General features: G+C 39.7%; 1 protein-coding gene across 1 annotated transcript; it reads right to left on the bottom strand.

The window, feature by feature from the left end:
* Nucleotides 1–7,631: 7,631 nt before the first annotated feature.
* TCF21 (transcription factor 21) lies at nt 7,632–11,745 on the bottom strand. Its single transcript, XM_088141033.1, has 2 exons — nt 10,706–11,745; nt 7,632–8,165 (listed from the first exon to the last, which is right to left on the bottom strand). The coding sequence occupies exons 1-2, from the start codon at nt 11,156–11,158 to the stop codon at nt 8,076–8,078; spliced, it is 543 nt and encodes a 180-aa protein (XP_087997159.1). The 5' UTR covers nt 11,159–11,745; the 3' UTR covers nt 7,632–8,075.
* Nucleotides 11,746–25,805: the final 14,060 nt, after the last annotated feature.

Here is a 25,805-nt window from a genome sequence, read left to right as displayed (position 1 = left end):
TGAAGTTGTATTCTGAGACTACAAAGGGATGGTAAAGCCTCTACCAAAATTAGATAAGACTCCCTTCCTTCCTTCCTTCCTTCCTTCCTTCCTTCCTTCCTTCCTTCCTTCCTTCCTTCCTTCCTTCCTTCCTTCCTTCCTTCCTTCCTTCCTTCCATTCTCTTTTTCCTCTATGCAAGCAAACTTTGGAGGGAAGTATAAATTATTCTTGCCAAAGGTTTGAAACAAACACTACCAGACAATTTTCCCAACCCATCCATCATTCTGCCTGTTTTAGATTTTTTTTCCCCTGTCTTCTCTGCTCCCATCTGTCTCTCTCTCCACCCCTCTCAATAAACTGAAAGCCAGTTTCCTACCCCATTTCAGCTGAAGTGTAGCTGCTAAAGATTGTAATGCTGCCATCCCTCCTTCTAGTTTATTGAATTTGGACCATTAAATTTCTAGCCATTGAACATGGGGAGACAATGCATGGCTCTTCAGGTATTGTAAGACTGCAACTCTCAGTAATCCTCATCACTGACTGTGTTGGATAGGGCTGACTGGAGTTGGAGTTCAACAACATTTGGAGGGTGGGGAGGAGGAGGAGAAGTCTAAAATAAGGATTTTGTTGTACGTTCAAAATGTGTTTGAGACCACACACACAGCTATAGTTATTTTTCTTGTATGGAAACAACTACACAAGCACATTATGCTAAGCCACAGTTTGCTTAATCATCATGGACTGTATAAACCAACACTGGCTACCATTACAGATCATATTAAGCTAAATACCATGATTTATAATATCCGAGGCAAGGTCCTGTAATGCGTTAAGCAAGAACCAAGGAAATCTTATAATTTAGTGCAATGCATGAATGTGGTGTCTGTATTTGTATGCAAATAGATGGGAACTTATTTGGGACCAGTTATAATGTCCCACCCCAGATAAACGGAGATACAAAGAACTGTAGAACGCTGGAGGCACTTGCTGACATATTGGCCATGGGTATAGGTCTTCAGTACTCCATTCACATAATGGAGTCTAAATTCTCTTCATTGTAATGAGATGTAATGAATATTACACTGCATGAAAGAAGGGAGGGTGCAGCTGGCTGAAAACACAAGCCACGGGTTGGTGTTTTTTACCTGAAGGTCTGTGCTCTGGTGTTGATAGTACTGAAGCAGTGATTTCCTTATCACTGCCACTGTGTCCATTCAGTGGGCTGTTGTAGTGTTTGTTTGGTATAAAGAAAATTAGGACATCTTAGTTGTGCTAATGCAGAAGGTGATATTCGTAGTAGCCTTTTATTAACCAGTTTGCAGGAAATAGGATGCATGCCATTCCATTTCATCAGATTCAGAGAGGGTTTAAAAAAAAAAATCTTTGGGTCAGTATCTCTTAAAATATAGCACTTTAAAATGCATACCATATAAAGAATAATAATTTCTAGGGAATAAAAATATCTCTGCCTAGCTGGCATCAAAAAGTTAATAAACTAGGTGCTATGCATGCCTTACCGGGGAGGGCCTTCCAGAGTTAGAAAGGCGCTCGGAGAAGGTCTCACTGCCAGATGGCCACCCAGTCAGGGGTATTGTCCTGCTGAATTGGCCCAGTTCATGAGAACAGGTTGTTAGATTTTCACACACTAGAGCTAAACCCCAACCTCCCATTTTCCCATTCTGCCTGACCAGGTTGCTCTAATTCAGTGTTCTTCAAACCTGGCAGCTTTAAGATGTGTGGATTGCAACTCCCAGAATTCCCTAGTCAGTATGCTGGCTGGGGAATTCTGGGAGTTGAAGTCCACACATCTTAAAAGCTGCCAAGTTTGAAGAACACTGGTATAATTGCACAGAAAATACTGTGAAGTTCAGTAGGCACCCAATGAAACTGTTTATTCTTTCCCTTTTAATAAAACGATAAAGCTCTCACATAGGGAGTCGGTAGAGCCACAGGCTAATAACATACGCACTCTATTTTCTCCCTCTGTGACTGTATCACAAAGAGTGGCCATGTATACCTTCAGGTACCTTAAACATAGCTACAGTCATGGTCTTTTAGGAATGGATGACACACTAACAGGAAAGAGGGACAGAGCAATAAGAAAAAAATGCTTGAGTTCAGCAGAATTCCATATCTGTGGCATGAAAGCAGGGAAAGAGTGTGGGTTCAGAAGAGTTGTTTTTTTTTAAAGTTTTATTTGATTTATTTCAGGCGCAATACTAACTGTGGATAAACTTCTGTTAATTTCAGAGAATATAGAACAGAAAATATTCCAATTAAAAATGATATAATTCACAGTAAGTACTGTAGTCCTGAAGGGGAAACGTATAAGCACTGTGCGAACAGAACTCTAGTTCTCCAGGGACAGCCCTACTATTAAGCAGGATGACAGGTAACAGAAGGTTGGACATAATGAAAAGGCAGCAAATGAATAATTATTGATGCATTGTTATGCTGGCTTGTATTGTCAGGCTGTAGGAGAGGTATCAGTGGATTTCTGCCCTTAAAATGTGAAATTCTAATACTATGTAATGTTTGCTTCTCAACCTCAGGAATCAAATGCCTTGAACCAGCCCAGTGGGTGTCTTTTACATCATTAGAATCACCTTCCACATCTGGACTGGGGATCAACTGTGTTGAAAAAGTATTCCTAGATCACCCAACAACAGGACTCTGAATATTATTTCACTTTAGGTCAGTGTTTTTCACACTTGGCAACTTTAAGATGTGTGGACTTCATATCCCAGAATTCTCCCAGCCAGCTAGCTGGGGGAATTCTGGGAGCTGAAGTGAACACTTCTTTAAGTTGCCAAGTTTGTAAAACACTGCTTTACATGAACTCTGAATACAATGTTAAATGCATTCAAACCTAACCAATAACAAGAACAGCTTTTTTCTTCCTGTGGTATAAAAAAGACAGTCCATTCCAAAGATTCAATTCATAGTTCTTGTCCTTCCCCAGACTTTGGGGACATATTTGTTTATTCAATTTAGTGTCTCTTCATTCATTGCCTAGTTCAAAACAAAACAAAAACACCATATAAAGTACATTTTTTTAAAGTGCAAAACTAGTGAAGAGAAGGCTAGATAGTACCAGTATGTTTCAGGCAGCAGCCAATTAGCGTGAAAAAAAAAGAAAAAGAATCAGAAATGTGCACAATTGTCTTCTGCTACAAATTCGTTACCTCTTGTCTTACCTTCAGCATATTTAGAGAACATTATGTAAACATACTGAGATACAAATATTTCTCAGACTAGGATTTGAAGAACCAAACTACATGTGATGTTAACAAGAGTTTCCTTCCGGACACAAAAAAGTTTGTGTGGTAGGAAGGATACTTTGGGTTAATCCTCCGCCATATGCTCTGGTCCCAATTCTAATAAGGTCCAGGGCTACTATTATTTACAACAAAGAAAGATCAAAAGGGCATTAACCAAGTAATTAGGCCCTAAGACTGCAGAGAGACCCCTTGGTTCAATGACTTTTATTTAAGACAAAATATGTTGAACTTCATGCTGCACATTTTATACAGCTGAAATGTCATGTAAATTATATAAATGAATGTGGGGCCCATGCAATTCTTTGTTTAAATTTCACTGAAGATGGCAAGGGGGAAAGAATGACACTCTGACTTTAGCATAAATCTTGCACTTTCTTCAAATAGGCTAATTACCTCTTAGCACTCTTTAAAGCTACATTATCCTTTCTCTCTATACTTGTAAGATGGGGGGGGGGGAACTGAGGCCTTAGGGCCCCATGTGGCTCCCCCAAAGCCCTGTACATGGCCCTCAGGGCTTCTCCAAAAGATGCTGCTGAGCTGTAGTTTTTAACAAACTTGGAGGAGAAACATTAAATACGGGAAGAGTTATATATACTACACTTAACTGATTTAGTTTGAATTCTGTTTAATTGAAATGCTGCTGAATTATCATTTTTAATAAGCTGGAAGGAGAAACATTAAATACATGAAAAGTTAGATGTACTCTAGTTAATTAATTTAGTTTAAATTCAGTTAAGATGCTGCTGAATATTAGTAACATGACAGAGGCGGAAAATATAAAATACATGGAGAGTTATTTATATTGCATTTAATTATTTGGTGTACATTTCAGTTCAATTATCCTGGATCTAGCCACTTCATTGACCTGATTCTGCCCATATTTTAGAGCATGGCACCAACCATGTCATAAAAACCCAATGGCAGCCCTCTCCTGAAAAGACTACATACTCATCAAGGTGAAGTAAGCATCCTTAATTATATTAATATCAAAAGAAGATTCTGTAGTTATCCCAAATTAATTAACGCTAAGTATATATTAATGTTGTATTAGATGTATATTTCTTGCATCCCATTTATAGTCATACTCTATGTAAGAATAACATACTTACCTTGATACACACAGCCACAAATATCACTTATAATTACGAAGCATCGATACATGGATATTAGAGCATAATTAATTCTGATATGAACCTGCCACAGCAAAATTCATAATCATATCTGTCTCTACGAAATTTGATTTTTCTTTTTGGGGATTTCTAGCTCATTGCAAAGGAGCATTGACTCTCTTTAGAAGTGTTGTTTTTTTCTACTGATGCCTGCTACTAGAAGTTAGTGCTGTCGTGGGTCACACACTCATACTAATAGAAAAATATTTATTTTCTTGTGTCTGACATTGCTCTGTGTAATTTGCACAATATCACAATAGCTATATTGCGTGTTGCCTGGATTTTTGTAAGGAAAAATCTGAAAAACTTGTCAACTTCTATCTTAAGCTGTATTTATATCACGCCATTGAGAGAACTATTTCATGAATGTGACAAGATGGTCCATTAAAACTTCTACAATAAATATGATTTTTAAGGCTACACAAGACATTTACATCTTGGTTAAAGGATCCTAATCACATCTTCCCAAACTGCCGTGTTTCTTCTACATGTTTATATACCTTGTAGTTAGATTTTTGTATATTTCCAAGTCAGGCTTAACTTTAGTGTAAATTTTCCCCATGGGAATGTTGCTGTTCCCAAAAGGAATCCAGGTATCAAATTAAACAGAATATTTTATATATATATATATATATATATATATATATATATATATATATGTAAGTGAAGCGGAAATTTAAAGCCCCTCTGCTGGGAATAACAGTATAAATAACTGAAGACATCTTGTAAACAGTGCGGTCATAACCTTGAAACGTTAAACAGTTCTCTGGGATCTGGCGCATCAGCTGCCTCTGGACTGAGCTGGCTCAGAGGAAAGAGCCCAGCACTTTCTGTTTATCTCTTCGCTTAATCTCTCAGAGAGTAACAAATCAGATCAATAGAAAGAATGATGTTTAAATTAAAGCCAGGGCACCATCAGGGTGTACAAGGCAAGAATATCTTCCCATCCGAAGTACTCCATCAGTATTTTTTAATGCTCCTTAAGGTACCGCCCCGGGCTCCACCATCATGTCATCTTGCCTCCTGGGAGGTGTTGGGGGTTGGTGGGAAGGGGAGTTATCTTTGCAACAAGGCTTGGCTGCTAATGGGTCCCACCTTGTGGAGCTCAGTCCCAAATCTGTTTTCAAAGTCGGGTATCCTACAATAAAGGAAGGAACTTTTTTGAAAATATTATCCTTTTATCTTCCAATAATTTGAATTATTCTTTGAGGATTAATAACAAGAAATTCCAGGTAACCTGCTGTCCCAACAGGTATGAGCCTTGGAACTTCTAAAAAATTAAAGATGATCCTTTCCTTCGATATATATGCAAAACTATATAATGTACATGCATAACAAGCTTCCATAGTACTGTATATAAACTGCATACATTTGGCACACAGATAGCCTTGCACCATCTGATTGTTAAAACATTTGGAAACATGGCATACCTTATAATTTTATTCAGTGCTCCAGCAGATGACAAGTTGAGACACCACTGCGATAGAATGCACAGGTACCAGATGTTCTCCTTATAGACTTCACCAATCCATAAATTGGAGAGAGAAGAGTTTGTAGTGGGAACCTGGATTGGAATGTGGCTCGGTTTGTGTGGGTGTATGCACATGTGCACGTGGAGATGGTCAGTATAGCCCACCCAGGCCAAATCGGATGGTTAACAAAGACAACAAAGATGTTCATTTTAGTAAAACAGAAGTGTGCGATTTCCCTTCAGTTTAAAGGACCACGCCAAGCAAGTAGACCTGAAAAGAGCTAAAGCTTGAATTTGTAATCCTTCAAATAAACAAACTTGCCTTTACTGGTTGGCTAGACCAGATAAACAGAAAAGTGGTATCATTTAAAGAGTATTCCTAGTTGCCAAGAAATCACTTCTGGATTTATTAAAGCTTAGTTGATATTGAAGATAATGTGTTATCTATCTCTGTGAAATCATTCATTAATTGCCCCCAAGATTGCTGTCGCTAGCTTAGGTCTGTCTGCCCCTCTAATATTAAATTGTTTACTATATTAAAGTGACTGACAAAAAGAACGAAAAAACCTTAAAGCAAAATATTTCAGCTTTTGCCTTGTTTGGTTATTTTGAAAGGATATGGTAGATACACTATCAAAACAAAGCAAGAATTCCAATGTCTTACTGTGAAAATGTTATTTGTGTTTTTGCTGTCGCATCTAATACATATATAATTTAAATGATTAACTGCATCCTTGTGGGATCCAGAATAAATTTGTTTGAACCGCTTGATACTTTTAAAATAATCCCTTTCTTTCTATGCAATTTTTAGTTTAGTTGAAAGCAACCCAAACTATATACAGCAGATAATTCAAGCCACTTAGCTAAAAACAAATATGCTTGGATATAAGCTGGACATATTTTTTTTTCTCATGTTGCATCTGTTATCTATGAATGTATAATTTAGAGGTGATGCTAATTTCCCAAAAGTTATTTAGGATCATCATATAAATCCCTTGGAAATGAATGAAGTTAACAGGAAACCGCTCTGAACTCACCTGGGATTTATTTCCAAGTAGAAACAAAATCACTTTAATCCTTCAAACACTCCCCTTCAAATTAATTCTATTGAAAGAAATTGTACCTACCTTCATTCAGCATTTTTCTGCTTTCAGCCTTACACTGGCAATGTTTAGAAAAGACACATTCCATGCTAACAGTTACAGTTTGTATGACTTGTGAAAAATTCCATAAAACTTAGATTGTCTGGAATGTAAAAGCAATATAAAACTGTCTGCCTTCCATCCTTACCATCTTTGCAAACAATCCATGCTAAATTAAAAGATGAATAGTAATGAAAATGCAAGTTTATGGATTCAGCTATGAACTTTGCAGTAAACTTTGTTTCTAATTTCACAATCCCCCTAATTCCTAGTTAAATTATTGCAAATGTGACAAACAGGTTCCTTCCTTCCTTCTTGAGTTAGGCAGCCATTACATGCTGTTTTTCTAGCCATCTAAACCACCCACCCTCCCCTCAAAGGATACGGTCTACCTCTTCTTAATTAGGAAAATAAACATTTCATAATCTGAGGTCAAATGGTTTTTGCATTGTGTCACTTTAAGATTTGTAAAATCTGTTCAGCCAAAATAAAATAAATAGTAATCCTCTCTCTCTCTTTTCTTTGAAAACAAATGAAAAGAAACCCACACCACAGTGTGTAATTTTTGTTTTTTGTTTTCCTGTTGAGGAATAATAAAAAAAAAAAACTATACAAATTATAGCAAAACCTGTTTGAAGAAAATATATTCATAGAATATCTTTAATGTGTATTCTTTTAGAGAGATGTGATTTCAGAATAATTGATTCTAGGAATCGCCGTCTTTCACAAGGTGGAGTACACAAAGATAGAAAGTTGCAAATTCTGGTTGGATCCAGAGAACAGCACTTGGACCAGCAAGGCGTTGCTGCAGGATATTCAAATATATATATACAAGTTAATAAAGTTAAATATATGTTCTTTGTGATTGTTTCAGTTTCCTTTGGCATAGTACATTTGGTCTTCTTTTCAGTTTTAGGATTTTTTTTCCATGAGAAAACAGTTTTCTGCCTCTGCCTGCCCCATTCATACATGCATGCACAAATGCATTCATCCACATAGAAGAGTGGTTTTCTCATGCTTGAAAATCCTGGGTCAGGAGGCGGTAGGGCCACACAACCGAGTTGTGTTCACTGCTTCTTTCAGCTCATTCTCTGGTTTGCCAGCAATCATAAAGGGCCATGTCTGTAGCCAAGGAGGAACGGGGGGGGGGACAAAGGAGAAGAAGGAAGAGAAAGGACGTGGAAAGGGGGAGAGAGAGAGAGAGAGAGAGAGAGAGAGAGAGAGAGAGATCAATGTACTTCAAATGCTGTAGTACTTGAACTGTAATAAACAAAGCTATAGATGATCCAGGTGTTCTTTCCAAACAATAAGAAGAAGTGGTTAGACTAGACAGTCTCAGCTACTGAGTGCAACCAGGTTCTTAAGATGGCTCCACCGTATTGCCCTATGCGACTGCGCAATCATAATATGTTTTGTACCATAAAGGCATTTTTTACTGTTTATGTCTGAGCGCCTCATAATTCTCTGTAATCCTTGGAGGTGATGGGTCATGCTTTATTGATCCTAGATACCAACATGTGTCACATTTGATAGAAATGATGTTTCTCTCAAATATATAATGAATGCAACCAGAAAAGGCATATTGTGGCAGACATCTTTTTTTTTTTTTTTAAAGCCCCTGTCTATTCTTGACTGGGTAATGTCAAAGCACGGCTCCCCCTCCACTTTTGCTTTGTTTTGAAAAAGATAAGAGTACTATCTCCTCTAAAAGCATTTTGGAATTGGAGATGGGGGTTTCTTTTCTACTATATACTTTGGTTTGCAATTGCCAAAGTTCTACTGAGGTCAGAAGCCTTTTTGATGGCCATAATGAAAGTATAATTCTATAACAGTAAAATTCCAGTTCTATCCACTTCTCACAGGGCAACAACAACAACAAATAATCTTAATTACTTGCATTTTTTTTTAAATGGCACACATGCAAACTTTTTAGCAAAATAAAATCTGTGTAGATTATCTGTTCTGTGGGTGGCGGGAATTATTCATTATTGTCATGCTATTGTAGTAACTAATCTCAATGTCTTTTAAAATTATGCAATCAAATGCATTCAAAATAATTATATAATAGCAAGACCAACAGCAAGGTCAACCATATCTCACCCCCCCCCCCCAAAATCCATCAGTCCAAACAGTTTTGGGTTCTGAGTCTCTTTTGCTTTCAGTAGCTTCTTACATGTTTACTGGGTATCAGTTTGCTAATCATAGAGTAATAAATGCATTATGTCTCATCCATTTATTATTAACCCAATTAATCATTATTAATAGTATGAAGATAATTGTTATATATACAACCACAAGAAAAGTAAACTGTCAGGGGTGCAGATAAATGAGAAAAGATAGAATACGAAATGTAATGCCCCCCCTCCTGGATTCCTTTCACATAAGGAGGGTGCAACTGCTAAAACCCTGAATTGATTTTTCCCCCCTCGTTCTAGCAGGGGTTGTGGTCGTTTAAGTCATGAACTGGGGCTAAACATTTCCCTCTTTTTTATCAACTCCGGTGGCTGGAAATAGCGGGCTCTCCAAAGACGCGAATCGATATTTTGTCTTATCCCAGCTCACATTTACTAAAGGGAGGATGGAGAGGCTCATAAGCATTTGAAGCCACTTTACAACACCCCCGTCTGCTTTCTTCCTCCTTCGTGACCTAGAAGCGGACTGTGGCCCCTTTCGTGATGGAAATCGAGAAGATGGTTGTAAATCTCAAGGTGTGCCGTCGACCCCCCTCCACTCCCGAAAAGCCATAATTTACGAAAAAAAATTACGGGGTGTGCGAAAAGAGACAGAGAGAGAAAAAAGGAGGCGTCTCTTTTCCTTTATTTAAAATTCATTGTTATTCTGTATTTTGGAAAAGCGGCTTAAATTGCGACTTAATAGCATAACAGTAGTAGTCGTAGTTGTTGTAATAGTACTAATCGTAGTAATCTTCAACACTTTGCAGATAAACACACCAGAATCGGATCCCGCCGACTGACGCCGTTAAGTCAATAAATCGGGTTATTTTTCCCCCTATTTTGATCAATTAGTATACTTGGTGAGAGAAGGACGTGACGGCTCCCTTCAGTTACTACTGAGCGACCGGGATAGGGGGACAGCTGAACGTAGTTCTGCGGCGCAATCCGGTTTCCTGATTCCAAGGCTCATTAAGAGGACGGTAAAGAAAAAAAAAAGGGGGGGGGGCTGCCTTTGAAGATGATTTTTATTTTTTTATTATTATTATTATTATTATTATTATTATTATTATTATTATTATTATTATTATTATGCCCGCCACTTCTGCTCCTTTTCGCCGGTCCCCTCACCTCTCTGCTCCCTGACCACGCGTGCTTGGGACAAACCAACCGCGAAGTCGTCCGCGCGCGGGGAAGAGCCGAGCGTCGGGCTACGACGGCTGGCCAGACGGGCGAGGCTTTTCGCCACGGCGTCCAAAGCTCACCGTTGACTCCGACGACCCCGGAGACCGACTTTCCCCGCGAGCCTGGAAGCGGGCGGCGAGCCCCCGGCCGGGACGCCCGCTTTGCTGGCCGGTGAGGGGAAGGCGAGGGGAGCGGAGCGGAGCGGAGCGGAGCGGAGCGCGCCGGGAGGCGCGGAGCCCGGTGCGAGCGGCGCCGCGTCGGTCAGGCCCACGGCGGCGCGTCTCCCTCCTCCCTGGCCCCACTCACCAGATTAACCGGATGAAGGTAGCCGTTCTCGTACTTGTCGCTGGCCAGGATTTGCCTCAGGTGGGCGATGTAGCTGGAGGCCAGGCGGAGGGTGTCGAGCTTGGAGAGTTTGGTGTCCGGCGGCACCCAGGGTAGGGTGGTCTTGAGGCGGGAGAAGGCTTTGCTCAGCACTCGCATGCGAGCCCGCTCGCGGGCGTTGGCCGCGTTCCGCTGGACCTGCTTGCCCTCCTGGCCCGCGGCTCCCAGCGGGCTCTTCTTGCCCGGCGCTTTCTTCCGCGCCTTGCCCGCGCCCCGGCCTTTGCCAGGGGAGCCCCGGCCGCCGGCCGAGCCTTCGGCGGGGCTCTCGCGTGGGGGAGGCGGCGAGCGGCAGCGGTCCATTTTCAGGCTGCCAGCGCAGCCCAGTATCTCCGCCTCGGGAAGGTCTTCGGCATCGCTCAGCGAGCCCGTGGACATGGCCTCGGGCCGGGGGCAGGGAAGGGGAGCCCACCGCCTGGGGACCCCTACTCAGCCTTCCTCGCCTGTCTCGGCGAGGGCGAGCGGGAAGGCGCGGCGCAAGTTGATGCGGAGCGCCCGGGAGGCATTTATCCGGGGGGGGGGGGGGATGGATAGGCGGTCCGGGGCAGCCGTGGGAGGGGCTTTCCGCAGAAGGGTCGCCGCACCGCGTTGTCTGCCACAGTTACCCCGGACCGGTCGGGGAAAAGGCCAGTCGAGGCCTGGGGCTTCCTTGAAACCGAAGTGGAACCGGAGTAGGGCCAGGGCGACCTGCCTACCTTACCCTCTCTTTCTCTTCTCCATCCAGATAGATCTGCTTCCCTTTTTGCCTTCTGAGATCTTTAGACTAGGCTGCCTCCAGAGATGTGCCTCCTTCCCTGGGTTCGCCCCAGGGTTTGCCGAGATTTCGGAACCTCTGGGACATCCCTGCTCAGATAACACAACGGGATTTGCTTTGCCAAGTCGTTCAGTGCTAGTCCTGCCTTCCTTCCTTCCTTCCGATTGCCATAACCAGTGATATTTCCCTTGTGAAGCCTTAAAAGCTGTGTCATTTTCTTAGTAATTGCAGAAATCTAGGCACTTACTCCTGAATTCCTGGAATATGAATGGGCTGGCCGATGACGTCTGTGTCTGAGACGTCTAAGTCCTTGATGGAGCTGAGATTGCTTAAGCCTGTCAGAGTTTGCATAAACTTCATCCCACCAGCCTGGACCAGGTTTCCTCTTAGGCAGAGAGAGGCAGCCACCTCAGCAGCTGATTCTGGGTGTCATGAAAAGGCAGCAAGCTGCTATGTAATTTGTGGTTTATTGTGTCTTTCCTGACAATGTTGGGAAGAGGTGCTTATGAGATTTTCTGCCATATGTGAGGATAATTTGTCTGCCTTAGGGTGTAGGGTTTTTTTTTTTTTTTTGGTGCCTCACTCTTGGGTGACTGCCTGGACAAGTCCCTGCAGTTTTCTTGGAAAGATTTCAGAAGTGGTTTGCCATTGTGTGCTTCTTCCTAGGGCTGAGAGAGAATGACTGGCCCAAGGTCACCCAGCTGGCTTTGTGCCTCAGGCAGGACTAGAACTCACAGTCTCCCACTTTCTAGCCTGATGCCTTAACCACTACACCAAACAGGCTCTTCTGTCTTAGGGTAGGTGCCATTTATATTTTACATTAGGAGGAAAAACTAACCTGCTGCCAATTGCCACCCACTTTCTAATATAAGGATTTTCTCTTTTCCACCCTCCATTTAGGTCAAAACCACTTGCAACACAGAATTTATATATGAAAGTTAAGACAGACTTTGGAATATGTTGTCTAAGACATCAGTGGTGCTTTTTCTTTGGAGGACTTTATCTAGAACATTTACAAGATGTTAAATTTAAGGAAAAGTAAACAGATTGATACTAGTGTCTTCAGTTTCATATTTTCCTGTCCACTCTTATTTTATCAAATATATTCCCTACTACAATAGTCATGTTATAAGTGTGCACATTTGTTATGGAAAGTCACTTGCTCTGCATGACTTAATCAGTTCACACTAGGAAAGGAACTGTATTGGAATGACAAACTCCAGGTATATACAATACAGCTCAGTTAACACCACTGAACTGACAGAATCATATTGTCCTACAGTTGGAAGGGGACAATTAAAGCACTAAGTGCAACCCCTGCTTTAAAGCATCCCCAAGAGGAGATTTGTATAGTCTTTGCTTGAACCCATCCAGTAAAGGGGAGCCAACTTCCTAGCTAACTCTTTGTCCCTTTTTTTGAGCAAGTAACTTCTATAATAGATTGTGGGAGTGCTCTAGACGTAATATATCTTGATTTCAGCAAACCCATGACATTCAGTTTAGCATTATGGTTGAGTATGGGCTGAATGGAATGACAATTAAGTGGATATCTAAGTAGCTAAAGCATTGTATTCAGAGTGCTCACCGATGGTTCCTCATCAAGCTAAAATGAGATATCAAGTGGGGTGCCACAAGGCTCAGACATGGATCCTGTTTTCTTCAATTTTGTTAATTAATGACTTTGATGAAGAAGTGAAGGGAATATTATGAAATTTGCAGATGACTCTAATTGGTACAATAGCTAATATCTAGAAAACTGAAATAAAATTCAAAATGATTTTGATAGGTCAGAGAAAATGATTGAAAAATAACAGAATGATACATTTTATTTATTTATTTAATCAAACTTATATAGCTTCCCATCTCATGAATGTGACTGGATGGTGTACAATAAAAACAAAACAATAAAAACACACTTTGAAATAAATATAAAATACAAGAAACATGCATATAACAAAGGAGAGTGTTTAAAAACTCACACATAATAAAACTGTCTCACAGGCTTCCTGTGCCCAAGGGATCTCCAGGCTTGCTGGAAAAGCCATTCCTTGAGAGACCTCTGGAAGGCCAATAGGATCAGGGCTAATCTCCCCTCGGGGGGCATGATATTCCAAAGGAGGGATGCTACAGCAGAAAAGGCTCACCTCCTGAAATTCTTTAGATGGAGCTCCTTAGCACCTGTAACATGCCCTTTCTGCCTGACCTGATAGGACAGGTAGATGTAATTGAGAAAAGGCAGTCCCTAAAATACCCTAGCCCTATGCCATGTAGGGCTTTAAAGGTCAAAACCAGCACCTTGAATTCAACCCTGAAGTAAACTGGCAATCAATACAGCTTGTGGAGCAGAGGTGTAAAGTGTGCCCACACCACCTCATTTTGCACCAGATGACACTTCCAAATACTCTTCAAGGGCAGCCCCATGTAGAGCGCATTACAGTAATCCATTCAGGAGGTGGTAAGGGCCTTGAGTAACTGTGAGCAGAGCCTCCTGATCCAGGAAGAGATAACAAGGGATGCAAATTATAGGAAGCCAGATTCTAATTAAATCTTTTATTTGGATTCCTGCACTGAACAGGATTTTAGACTGGTTGGCCTAAATTATGCCTTCTAACTAGGTTATTCTGTTGGGATGTTGACTGAGCTATTGTACGGCTGATAGAGTTGCTTTTTGCTTTGTTTACTCTTACTTTCCCAATAAGCTTTCTTGTTTAAGTTGTGATTAAGTCCTATACTTTGAAGTCAAGAGATCTGAGTTCTGTCCAGTTTTGCTATCACTTTAAATTTAGTATATAATGTTATAGAAATTAATTGTGGACCACTTGGTGTTATTCCGTGCAGGTGTATATGCACAAGATCTCCCTGGGGAGAGCATTGAAACAAAGAAGAGTCAGCTCAGTATATTGTGTGCACAGGGTGCACACGTAGGATACTCCCCCTCCCCCAACATTTGTAACATCACAAAAATATACATTTCTTTGTAATTGCAGCAGATTGTTAAGATATTATTGGAAAAAGTGGCTGTGAGCTTTGGCTTTGTTTTGATAGTTCTGAAACTACCTCTTATACAGCCACATTTCCTTTCTGTCTTGCCCAATCACTCTTTCTTCCTATGTATGTCCTTGTTGGATGTCCTACCTAGACCTTAGACTGTGTTTTGAATTTCACCAGTGGACCAGCTGAATCTGTAGAACTGTTTATTTCCCACTGAGCATCTTGATTCACGTGATGAGTGAGTCAGATGGCAAGAAGGTGCCCCATATCATGAATTCCATAGCCTTTTCAGTCCCGGTATAAACTTCAGTTGTACACCCTCTCCAATGATTAAGGAGTGCAAATATATATTTAGAAATATTAATCAAGATTTCCACCACTTGGTAAAAGGTTCATAACTGGCAGTTTTACTGTATAGCCAACTCTATTAAAAAATAACAAATACAAGTGAATTAGCATTATTTATTAAAAGAAACCAATACAGTATTTTTTATGCACTGTGAAATATTGCAATAATTCTGCAGGTGCATTTTAAGTAAACAGATATATTTATAATTATGATGAAGTGTACAATGGCATGAAAATTACAATATCCTTCATTAAATTAATATTTAAAATGGAATTAACCAAGGGCAAACTAACATTAGCTACCATCACTATGTCAGTATAATAGAAAATGTCACATTTGCATGTGTTTTGTAAGCTTTTATCTAGAACTCATCTGTCTCAAGCTCAGTGGAATCCAATACAGGGTTGATCTATGTAGGACTGAACTCTTCTACTGTTAGTTAAATACTTGGTTCTATACATCCTCTGTTGTAATCTTCCCCAACCTGGTACCCACAGATGAATTTAACTACAAACTTCATAATTTCCAGCCACTTTGGTTTTGGCTATGCTAGCTGGGATTAATGGAGTTCAACACAATTTGGAAGGCATCAGATTGAGGAAGGTGATTCTAAAAGTACATGTAAATTCAGAATTCTGATTCCTTTAGAGACTTAATGATTCTAAAACCACGGAAGGATTTTAGAATGCTGTAGACCTTTTAGAACAGGAATATGCAGCCTGAGATTGCAGGGCTACCTATGGCTCCCAAAGTGGCTTTGAGAGCCCATCCAAAATGGCTAGCAATTTATTTGTTTAGATACTTGTAAAGGGCTACCTGATTCAATGAATGTGTGATTTTGAACATAACAGAAGTGGAAATATATTCAATATACAAGAAATGGTCATATCAACTATATTTAATTTAATCTGAGTGTAAAATAATATTTGATCTATTTTTTTTTGTTCTAGCTCTACTACTTCTTTGTGCAGATTTAGAATCCATCCTGGGACACACCACTCAAAAGACATGTGGAACACCCAAGCTTTAGAGGACTTTTAAGGCAACATACTGTTGTAGACTTTCGCAGCTGGTATCTGTTGGGCAGTGTTGAGTTTCACGGTTTAATGACTATGGCCTAGACAACAGATTTCCTGATGTTTCACTGGCAACTGTGGCTAGCATCTTCAGAGGCGAGGTGATCTGCTATGCAGATCATAGGCAACTGAACAGGGACTGATTGGGCCTTGCCTCTGAAGATGCCAGCCAGAGTTACTGGCAAAATGTCAAGAAAACTGTTGTCTAGACTATAGTGACTAAACCCTGAACCTCAACACTGCCCAACTTTTAAGACAAATGGATTTTACCACCATTGTACGCAATGATGAGGGTTTTTTTGTGTCTTCCATGAACATTAATTGACATACTTAAAAATAAAAGAATCATTACGATAACAAATAGATTTGTAGAAAGCCCATTAAAACAGCTATTTCTAAACTGTGTGGTCCAAGTTGCAGGGATGATGAATCAGGGCTGCAACCCTGAGCTGGAATTCAGACAATTTCTTTTTGAGCCAGATTCCCTGAATTTGGACTGTCCCAGATAAATTGTGATTTAGCCCAGGAGTTTCACTTTCTCCTGTGCCTGTTCTTCAGTGGAGGCAATGCACAAGCTGAGAGCTGCCTGAGAGGTGACATGATGCCAGACTCTGGACCAAAGAACCATCCTAAAAGCTCTTTTTCAGGAAGAAGGTGGACCGCCCAAGAGGAATGATCCAGGATGAAGCCAAACTTCACCGGAGAAAAGGGGCTGATTGGAGCTCTCCAAGGTTCTGCAGCTCCAGCATCTTGAGTCTGGCTCAGTAAACTACCAATTGATGTCCATTATGCTCTGTAGGCTCTTGAGGATAGAAAATGTCTTAATAAATCAAAGAGAGAAAGAATCATTTAAATGCAGCATGACCATTCTCATAAGAGGGGCTTCTCCGTGCTTGTCTGGGAGGAAATTAGTTGATGTCAGCTTGGCTTCTTCCAATCAACGTCACTTGAAGGAATATCTCTGCAATGGATATGATTGGATCATTCAGTCACTCATAACGTGCAGTTGATTTAAGCCGTGCACAGTTTTAAGATCCTTCACAGGACTCTTTGCTTTGCAGGAATCACTCAGAGAATGATCTCTTTCTCTTCTGACATGTATTAAGAAGAATGTTGTAATACAACACAATGGGCTTATCCAAAGGAGGATGGATGTATAAGTGAAAGTGTTCCTCTGATTTGAAAAATGTGGGAAGGAGAAGAAAACCTGCTGCCTTCCAGTTGTGGTGGAACTGTAGCTCTCATAATTCCCACCTATACCTTGGGATTCTGGAGGACCCAAGATTGGGGAAAGTTGCTGTAAAACATCCTAAATAAAACTGAAAGCTATTTTGGGTGTAGAAAGGCAAAGATGCCGTTCCAAGGTTCTTTGGAGCTGTTGAGGTAGAATTCACCTGCAGCCCTCCCAAAGGCCATGTCAGCTGTTCAGCATGGGATCTGAGTTCAGCATATCTGATGGATGTTGGGTTGGGGAAGCAGTCTGTAAAGTAGCCAACTCCAACATGAATGAAAACAATGGATCCATGTAAAACTTAATGAAATGGTATATTACCTACAAACATAATATTCACTATTAATCAAGCATTTTTTTTTTTTTTTACTCTTGGGGTTCCCATAAGTGGCCCATTTAAATCAACAAAAGTTTGTTATTTGGAACAGGCCTTTTAATTAGTAATTTCCTGTTCCTTATCATTTCCTATTTCTTTTATTTTACCCCACATTCTCCTACAATGAACCTTGAGCTTGTTTGGAGATTCTAGCAGGGGAGCACAGTTATCATACCATATACCCCTGACTGAAGAATGGTACATTTCTTCTAGCTGGAATGGTCATCTTCCATCAAGTCTGCAGCTTCAGGAGGGATGTACACGGAGTGGTGAGGGAGGAAAGAGACATCTGCCTAGCCAGATCAGCTGAATCAACCCAGGCAATCAATGGGTAACAGGTGCTGCAGCCAAATCACCCTTTTGGTCTATGAACATACATTGTAATAAATTTACATTCTTTCATTATATATATTTTGTGCACGCAGAGAAAATCCTATCATTGTGTCATTGTTTCTTTATAAACACAATTGAACTTTTAGCAACCAGCAAACAACCAGCAAATGTATCAGAGTGGAATAATTTTGCTTCTGTACTCAGATTTCAGCAACCAAAGAAAAGGAAATCAGTTCTTTTTCTTTTTTTAATACAAAACTCCAAACATGAGGGAAGGGGTCACATTATAGGACATAGTCATGGCAATTTAATCAGGGCATGCATGGCAAGCAATACAGAAAGGTGAGGACACACCAATCAAGCTTTTCAATAGATTACTGTTAGATGAATTGTGAATACCTTAGTGAATATTGCGTGGTTCAGGCATCCCTCATCCTTTTCTACATACAGAAAGTGGAAAATGCATACCAGGGACCCAGGTTCATATTTTATGTGACTCCACAACATAATGACTTATCCAGTAAATCATTATTTCAAAATCCTTGTTTAGTGTTACAAATGAATGCAGCCTATAATGAGAATGTTATGTCCATGTAAGGTTGCACTGTATTTTAAGCGTAGAGGTTGGTGCATTCTCTAAAAATCAGGGATAGGCACATTCAGGCTCAGGAATTCTATTATTTTTACTAGAATTATAGATTCAGTAACCAGAGAATGGTGCAAAAGTTACAAACTTTATATTTACCCTAGGGTTCTGTTGTGAATCTGAACATAAAAAACCTACTCCTGGATACTTTCAGCACTGTAATTTTCTTGCTAGACAATTGGAAGTCAGAACTCCTTCCCACTCTGCTGCAATTCACTGAAAGATGTACCAAAAGTATTATTATTATTATTATTATTATTACATACATACATACATACTTGCATACATATAATATATCTTACATATCTTACATATTTTAAATATAAAAGTAGACTTATATTTGCCTTCTACTCCAAGACAGGTCATAAAGTAAAGCAGCCAATGAAGACCTCCTTAGATTGGAGTTGTCACGTGTTGCAGCCATGAAATGAGGTTATTGCTAGTTGTATGAATCTGTCATCTCACTTGGGTGTAAAATGAAGCCTCCTAACCTGCTCCTGGGGGGGAAATGACACACTCTGTCAACTGAGTTTGGATGGCCACAACATCCAGTTCCATTTAATCTCATAAGAGATTACTGGAAAAGAATCAGTGCATAATAATAATCCTGCTCCACAACTAATAAAAAAAACAAAACCGCCTTATCTTAAAATATGTGTGTTTTACTCAAATCTGAAAAAGCAAAGAATTAAATAGAACTATCTGCTATTTATGTGCAAACTAATACACACACCATGTAGAATAGGCCAGTCATCATAATAGCATATCAGTTTAAACCCTCTGCTTCATCTGGGAATTTAGTATCCTTACTTTCATGTTAAGCTAACACTGGCTTGGTATTGTTTTTAATGAACTATTAACTAAACAAATTGTCAGCATTTCAGACTCAATTGATTATTGTAGCTAGTTGTTTTAGACATCCATTCTTACAGACCTCAAAAATTACTCATCATCAGGTCGGAGATTTATGGTCTTTTTGTTTTATGTTCCTGATCATTGTTTGTGCAGGTGGACCCCTACATGGTCGTTTTCCACAGCCGTGATTTATTACTCGAGTGATTGATACTATAAACTTGTGCAAGGAATCTCTTCCAGCCTTAAGAGAAATATCAAATTGAAGTTGTTCATATGAACAAACAGAAGCAACTGAAATTGGCAGTGCGCAAAACTAGATGAAACTGAAACAGTGTAGGATGAAGAGAAAATGGATTCACCGAGGTTTAGGGGCAGATGTTCCTGAGCTGAACTCAAGGTACATCAGAATCTTGATCAGATACAAAAATAAGCAAATAAGGTTTCCTACCTCCCTTACTTTTGAGATGCTCAAGCAAAAGGAGGGAGAGATCATTGAAAAAACCAAGCTTTTGGCTGGCAGACCCAGCTCTTTCCACTGAGGACAGTTCCTGCAGCCAGCTGAACAATCAAATATAGAGAAATCACCTGATGTACATGCACGGCTAGTCCTACTGTAAGTGGGCTTTGAGTATTGCTAAAATGTATAATATCATTTGTTTCTTAATACCAAAGCTAACAAAACCCACACTTGTAATTATGAGTAAAATAATAAGTAGTGTCTTATAGGTAGAAATGTGGTCATTTAATTCAGTCGCTCTGGGAAGTACATGTTTCTCAAGTTCTGTGAACATAGAGAATTGTAAGTAAGTGCAACAATCGTCATTCATTTGCAATTCTGCTACAAATATATATGATTCATATTTGAATTCAGTCTGATTCAGAGCAATTTGGATTTTTTAAAAAGCTGGGATGGATACCTTAAGCCTCTGCAATGAAGTAAGGCTTAAGATGCTTATTTCACTCTTCAATCTTTTCAACCCCCTTGGCCACAGGAAAAAAGTATCAAAATATTTGGCCGCACACATCTGGGGAGGCACTGGGGACAATAAATGGGGTGTTGGAGAGGGTTGCATGTAGTAGTAGCCACCCATGGTTAAAAACTCAAAATGGCTAAAAACATTGGCAGCAATTAGAACAGAACCACGAAAAGTGATCATAACACGCTATATGGAAATAGAAATAATCTGCCCAAATTAGTTAAACTGGAAAAGCATCAAAGATCAGTGGCTGACAGCATTAGAAGAAACTGAAGCTGTCAGAAGCACCGCCCCTCCAAGAATCAGTCAAGGTTCCCTGGAGAGGATCTTGTATTGCAGAGGGGTCACTGCTCAAAACGTCCTCTCTTTATGCTTTCCTGCTAGGCTGGTGTGGTGTAGAAAGGAGCAGAGCATCTGCAAGCTGTAACCAAGGGCCGTCCCTACTGGGAACATTAGATCCCACTTAGAGTGGCACTCCAGATAAGGTTTGCTTTAGAGCTACTCATAAGGAGGGTTTAATCTTAGAAAAAGAAGTTTTATTGATGAACAGAGGACCAGAATAGTGTTTGCTGCTACAGGACAAGGAGCAGGGCAGGGAATGCTGAATCAGCAGAATATACATATACATATATATATTTTCAGTAGATTGTGGGCAGTAAGGTGATTCAATGCATGGAATGATTCCTAGAACCAGAGAATAACTGCAGTCCTTTTTTTGATGCACAGCAATAAATCCATTTATACGCTTTGTGAATAGTTATCTCTGTTGGGCACAGATTCTGTGACCTAATTTTTTTCTTTCCCAGAATCAGTAAAATAGCCCAACAATCTGCATAATGGCAATAACTTCCATTTCTGAAGACTCTTTTATGTATGAAAATGCAAGGGCAGTTCAGGAATTATAAAATATTCCAATTTAATAGATAACTATGTGAATTTTTCTGTCCTAAGAAGATTCAGATTATCTTTTTCTGACCAGCTACAGTAAAGTCAGAACTGAAATCAGATGTGAAACGTACAATATTGTTGGTTTCACAGCTGACCAGGCTATAAGGCAGTTTCACCATGCCTAAAAGGATGGTAATCTCTGCTATGTCTTGTGAAAGGGAAATACAGCCATTGAGAGCTGTGATGGATCTTAAAAGATGTGCAGCAGAAGGAAAGTTCCATTCTTGCAAAAGTGCACTCAGAGTAGAGCAAAAGCTGCTGTTTTACTTGTTCTACACTGCAGGATATCTGACTCAATCTGGCGTTAGTGACAAGAAATGCATGAAATATTTATAAAATGTTCTACAATAGACACTGAATGTCGCAATTCGTTCTTCTAAATATTCTGAAGAACGATGCAGGGGGAAAGCCCCATCCCCAGTGTTTTATGGCATCTTATAACCAAAAGATTAAATTGTTTTGGTTCTAAATATCTTTTCATGTTGTTTCTATGTTGGCTAATCCTTCACATTTTTGTGGTTTCAGAACATGATGAAACTGGTTGATAAGGAATAATTTGTTGAGTTTACTTTCCAGTAATTAGAATATAGCTCTGAAAAACAATTCCAGCTTTTCATAAATGTGGAATTACAAACCTCTAGCTTAATGTGCATATGGGTTAACTGTGCATAACTCTAGCTTAATGTGCATATGGGTTAACTGTTAAACTATTTAATTTAAATCAGTTGAGGGCTTCTTGGGGCACAGCCTATATTGCAGCTGTGCACCAGATTTTCCACAGTGATCTGCCAGATACCGCTAGGCCACCACAAGTAAGCTTGTGAGCAATTGTCCTGCTCTGCAGTAACTTGGACTCATGTTTCAATGAAGTCATCTTGCTCAAGCTAAGCAGGTTTCGATCTGCCAATGGGAGACAACCTGGGAATGTCAGAGATGCTACTCTGACTTCCGTGATAGGAGAAAAGTGGGGGGAAATGTACCAGACTTATAATACATGTACTGTAGATGGCTACATTGACAACGCCTTGATGAAGAACTAGGAGTCAACTGCCATAAATTCTCTACAAAGAAACACAGTTATCTCACTACCTGCTTCTTCTGACAGCGTACATTAAGCATACCATTCGGCAGAGTAATCCTGTTGGGCTATTGTATCTTGTTGGACAGTGGTCTAGGTAGGGTGCTGATGCTGTTGGAAGAGCTACCAATAAGGGTGTGAGCCACTGCTTCAGAGAATAAAGTTGCCATCTCCCATCCTTCATTTAAAAAATCACCTAGGTCATATTCAATGCATGACTGCACTGAGGCTCTCCTTTTTACTGATTCATTCATGAGAAGTGATAAAATATGCAAACAGAAATGTATACAGCTAATCATAAAGTCCATCAAGAATGAATTTTGTAGGTTTGCGTAGTTCTATATGAATACCAGAAGAACAATGCACACAGGTACAAAATCTTGATGCAACTGCCCTAATAACGTTGGGTTGGCTTTAGTCTTAAGTCATGCTTACAATAGATCAAGTTGTGGAAGTTGTACCTCCAGATTACAACTCCCAGCAGGCCATCAATAATCTAATTCAGCCACATCTGGAGAGTTCCAAGTCCTCACCCAAGAACAGATTTGTTGAAACCAATGGGACTTAATTTGTCACAGTTTACATTCTTTGATCGCTGTTGGTTTATTCTGGGCATGGCTAAGCTTGTGTCCAATTCAGTGGGAATTGTTTGGATGTTTGGCTATTACAAAACATTTATCAATGTATACATGCATCTTGTTTATATATGAGGAGCAAACTCTGCATATATAGAGTTCTGACCAAATTTAGAAATGAAGTAATGGAAGATTCTGCATATATTGGTGGACAGAAAATCTGTATGAATATTTGTTGTACTTTCCCCTACAATATTCAGGCAAATACCACCCCTGCAAGGCTTCCTATGGATATCCCAAATTCCTGTCTATATGGAACTCAAGCTGTTGAAAGTGCAACAAACCAGCATGATGAAGCAGTTAGAATATTGAACTAAATATACAACATAAAAACAGGTTCTAATTCATGCTCAGTCATAAAGTTAAGTGAGTAATTTTGGATAGCATTGTTATGAAAATAAAATGAGGACATGAATCATGTTAGATACAAATGCAATTAATAATCCATCTGCTTGAGAATTTCTGAAAACATCACTACATGGGTAAGCACAAGTTATCTCGGACTTCCCAGCCTGTATCCTTCCAAATGTGTGGATGTCAACTCTCAGAATTCCCAGTCTGCTCAGCCATTGCTATGAATTCTTGGAGTTGAAGTCCAAACATTGGGAAGGCGCCCAAGGCTGGCCTATCTTATCTTACGAATAGTTTATTCCACATCTGGATAATAAGCCAACCTCAGTTTGGCAAGCATTAAACGTTGCAAAACATTCTAACTATTTTCAGCAGGAAAAAAAGAATACTCCATAAACTAAGTTAGTTAGAATATTAGATTTAAATTGAATGGGATTTCATGGAGATGATGTAAGAGTTGTAACATTATATATAAGTAGAAAATGACCTTAGTTTAAATTACTTTGAAATCCCTTGGCTCCCAAGGAAGGAAAATAAAGTGCTACTTAAAGTTTCCTGTAATGCTTCCAGTAGGATAACACTGGAATCTCAGAGGAGATCTGTCACAGCTTAGAGTGTTTTCTTACACCTTTGGATGGTTATATCTCCTCTACAAAACTACTAATCTAGTGCTGTCCTATGTCTCAACTGGTGTAATTCAGGGTTTATGTACACAATTATTAACTTCTAGGTTTATCTTTAAGTAAATGTAAGCCTACCTCTAAACACCGGGCCAGTATTTATTAAAGGTAAAAGTGGGTCTCCCAAGAGACAAATGTATCAGTGAAAACTTCAGGATAAAATTAATTTACTTTTGGATAAATGCTACTAAATCAAAATGGTCACAGCAAATTCCTGTAGTGCTATACAGAGCCTATGTCTCTGTTTATTTTCCAATCTCTTCTGTGACCAAAGATTCACTATCAGAATATTAAGGCTTGGTTTGTATACCATAACCAAGTTAACTTATTAGTTGAGGATCTTTTCAAACCCTGGAATATATGCTGACTATACCACCCAAGAATTTCTGAAGATGATGAACCAAAGAGGGAAAGGGCAAAGGTGTTAAACCTACTGAATCTCCAAGAAAATATGATGGTGAACTCATTCGTATCTGGAATATGGTTGGTAAGAAGAACTATAGTTCCATGATCTTTTGTTCCTCAGCAATAGTGAGATATCTTCAGGTATTGATCAAGTAGCTCAAAAGCAGAACTTCCTCTGCCTTTTGACACATTGCCTCTAATGATGGGGAATCTGTTTAGTTGTCCATGAATCAATTACACAAGATGCTAATTGGGAATTTCATTCATATCAGCCACATGCTCACAACTGGCACACAGAATCCTGACTTTTATGATATCCCATTCTTAGATCTAGAGAAGTTGGTTTTATTTTCTTAATTTCACTAATTCATTAGATGTATATCCTTCCTTTCCTCTTGTAGTTCAATGTGACATACATGGCATTCCCTCTTCCAATTTTCTTTGCAACAACCACCATATGGGATAAGTTGGGCTGAGACATAGTGATTGGCCCAAAGTCACCTTGTGAGTTTCCGTGGCTGAAGGTAGGCTTCCTTTATATGCCGCTATATATAATCTGTTTCTGCTCCCTGTATTTTGGTAATGTTTGTCCAAAGCTCCAAAGAACCACCTTTGAAAATCTCCAACTAGATTATGAGATCTAGAATGGGCTGTATTCAATTCTGTGCTATCAGAGGGAGGGAGGGAGGGAGGGAGGGAGGGAGGGAGGGATGAAAGTCTTCTAGAAGATGTAGGTGTTGGGAATCACAGTTCCAGCAGCACATTGTTTCACAGTATCAAAGGGGCAGTCAGACAGCTGACACACACCACAAGGCCTGGGTACACAAGAAAATGATCAAAGTGTTACTTTACAAATGATGGTTTAAGACTTATGTCCGTCAGCACACTTAATTATGCAACACAGCTATCCTTCTCACTCAGATTTTATACAGTCACAAAAATTTCACAACAGTTTCAGGACTGCTGCTCACGTTCCCGTCCTTCCCTCCACTCCCACCCTCATGGTGAAATCTTTTTCATCTTGCCTGTAAGGGAATAAAACAGATATTCAAATGGTGCCAAATAATATAATAGCCTTGAAACCAATTCAGCAATTTTTAGAATTCAGCTGGAAATCCATTATATGCTTATCTTGGGTTTGTTATCTTGATGAAAGTTATAGAACTAATACAATGGAGTTGTATAGAAGGTAAAGTATTTCATTTGATATAAGAAAATAAGAAGGAGATGAAGGAAAGGTAGATTTTTACAATGAAACTATGAAAATAAAGCACTTTGGGTACTTGAACTGCCAATTTGTAGATCAGCTTCTTACTGTATTATTTTATTAGGATTTCTAA

Source organism: Python bivittatus, unplaced genomic scaffold, assembly GCF_059951505.1.
Source record: "Python bivittatus isolate LINGU-HERP-01145 unplaced genomic scaffold, Pbiv_v1 ctg000020_np1212, whole genome shotgun sequence".
In the NCBI taxonomy this organism is placed as follows: domain Eukaryota; kingdom Metazoa; phylum Chordata; class Lepidosauria; order Squamata; family Pythonidae; genus Python; species Python bivittatus.
This window is presented reverse-complemented; position numbering and strand designations above follow the sequence as displayed.

Bases quoted from the DNA above. Each gene is read 5' to 3' on its own strand.
- TCF21 (XM_088141033.1), bottom strand. From the start codon at position 11,158: ATGTCCACGGGCTCGCTGAGCGATGCCGAAGACCTTCCCGAGGCGGAG. The intron at 8,166-10,705 runs GTGAGTGGGGCC...CCTTGGCTACAG, and splicing joins ACCTTCATCCGGTTAATCTG to ACATGGCCCTTTATGATTGC.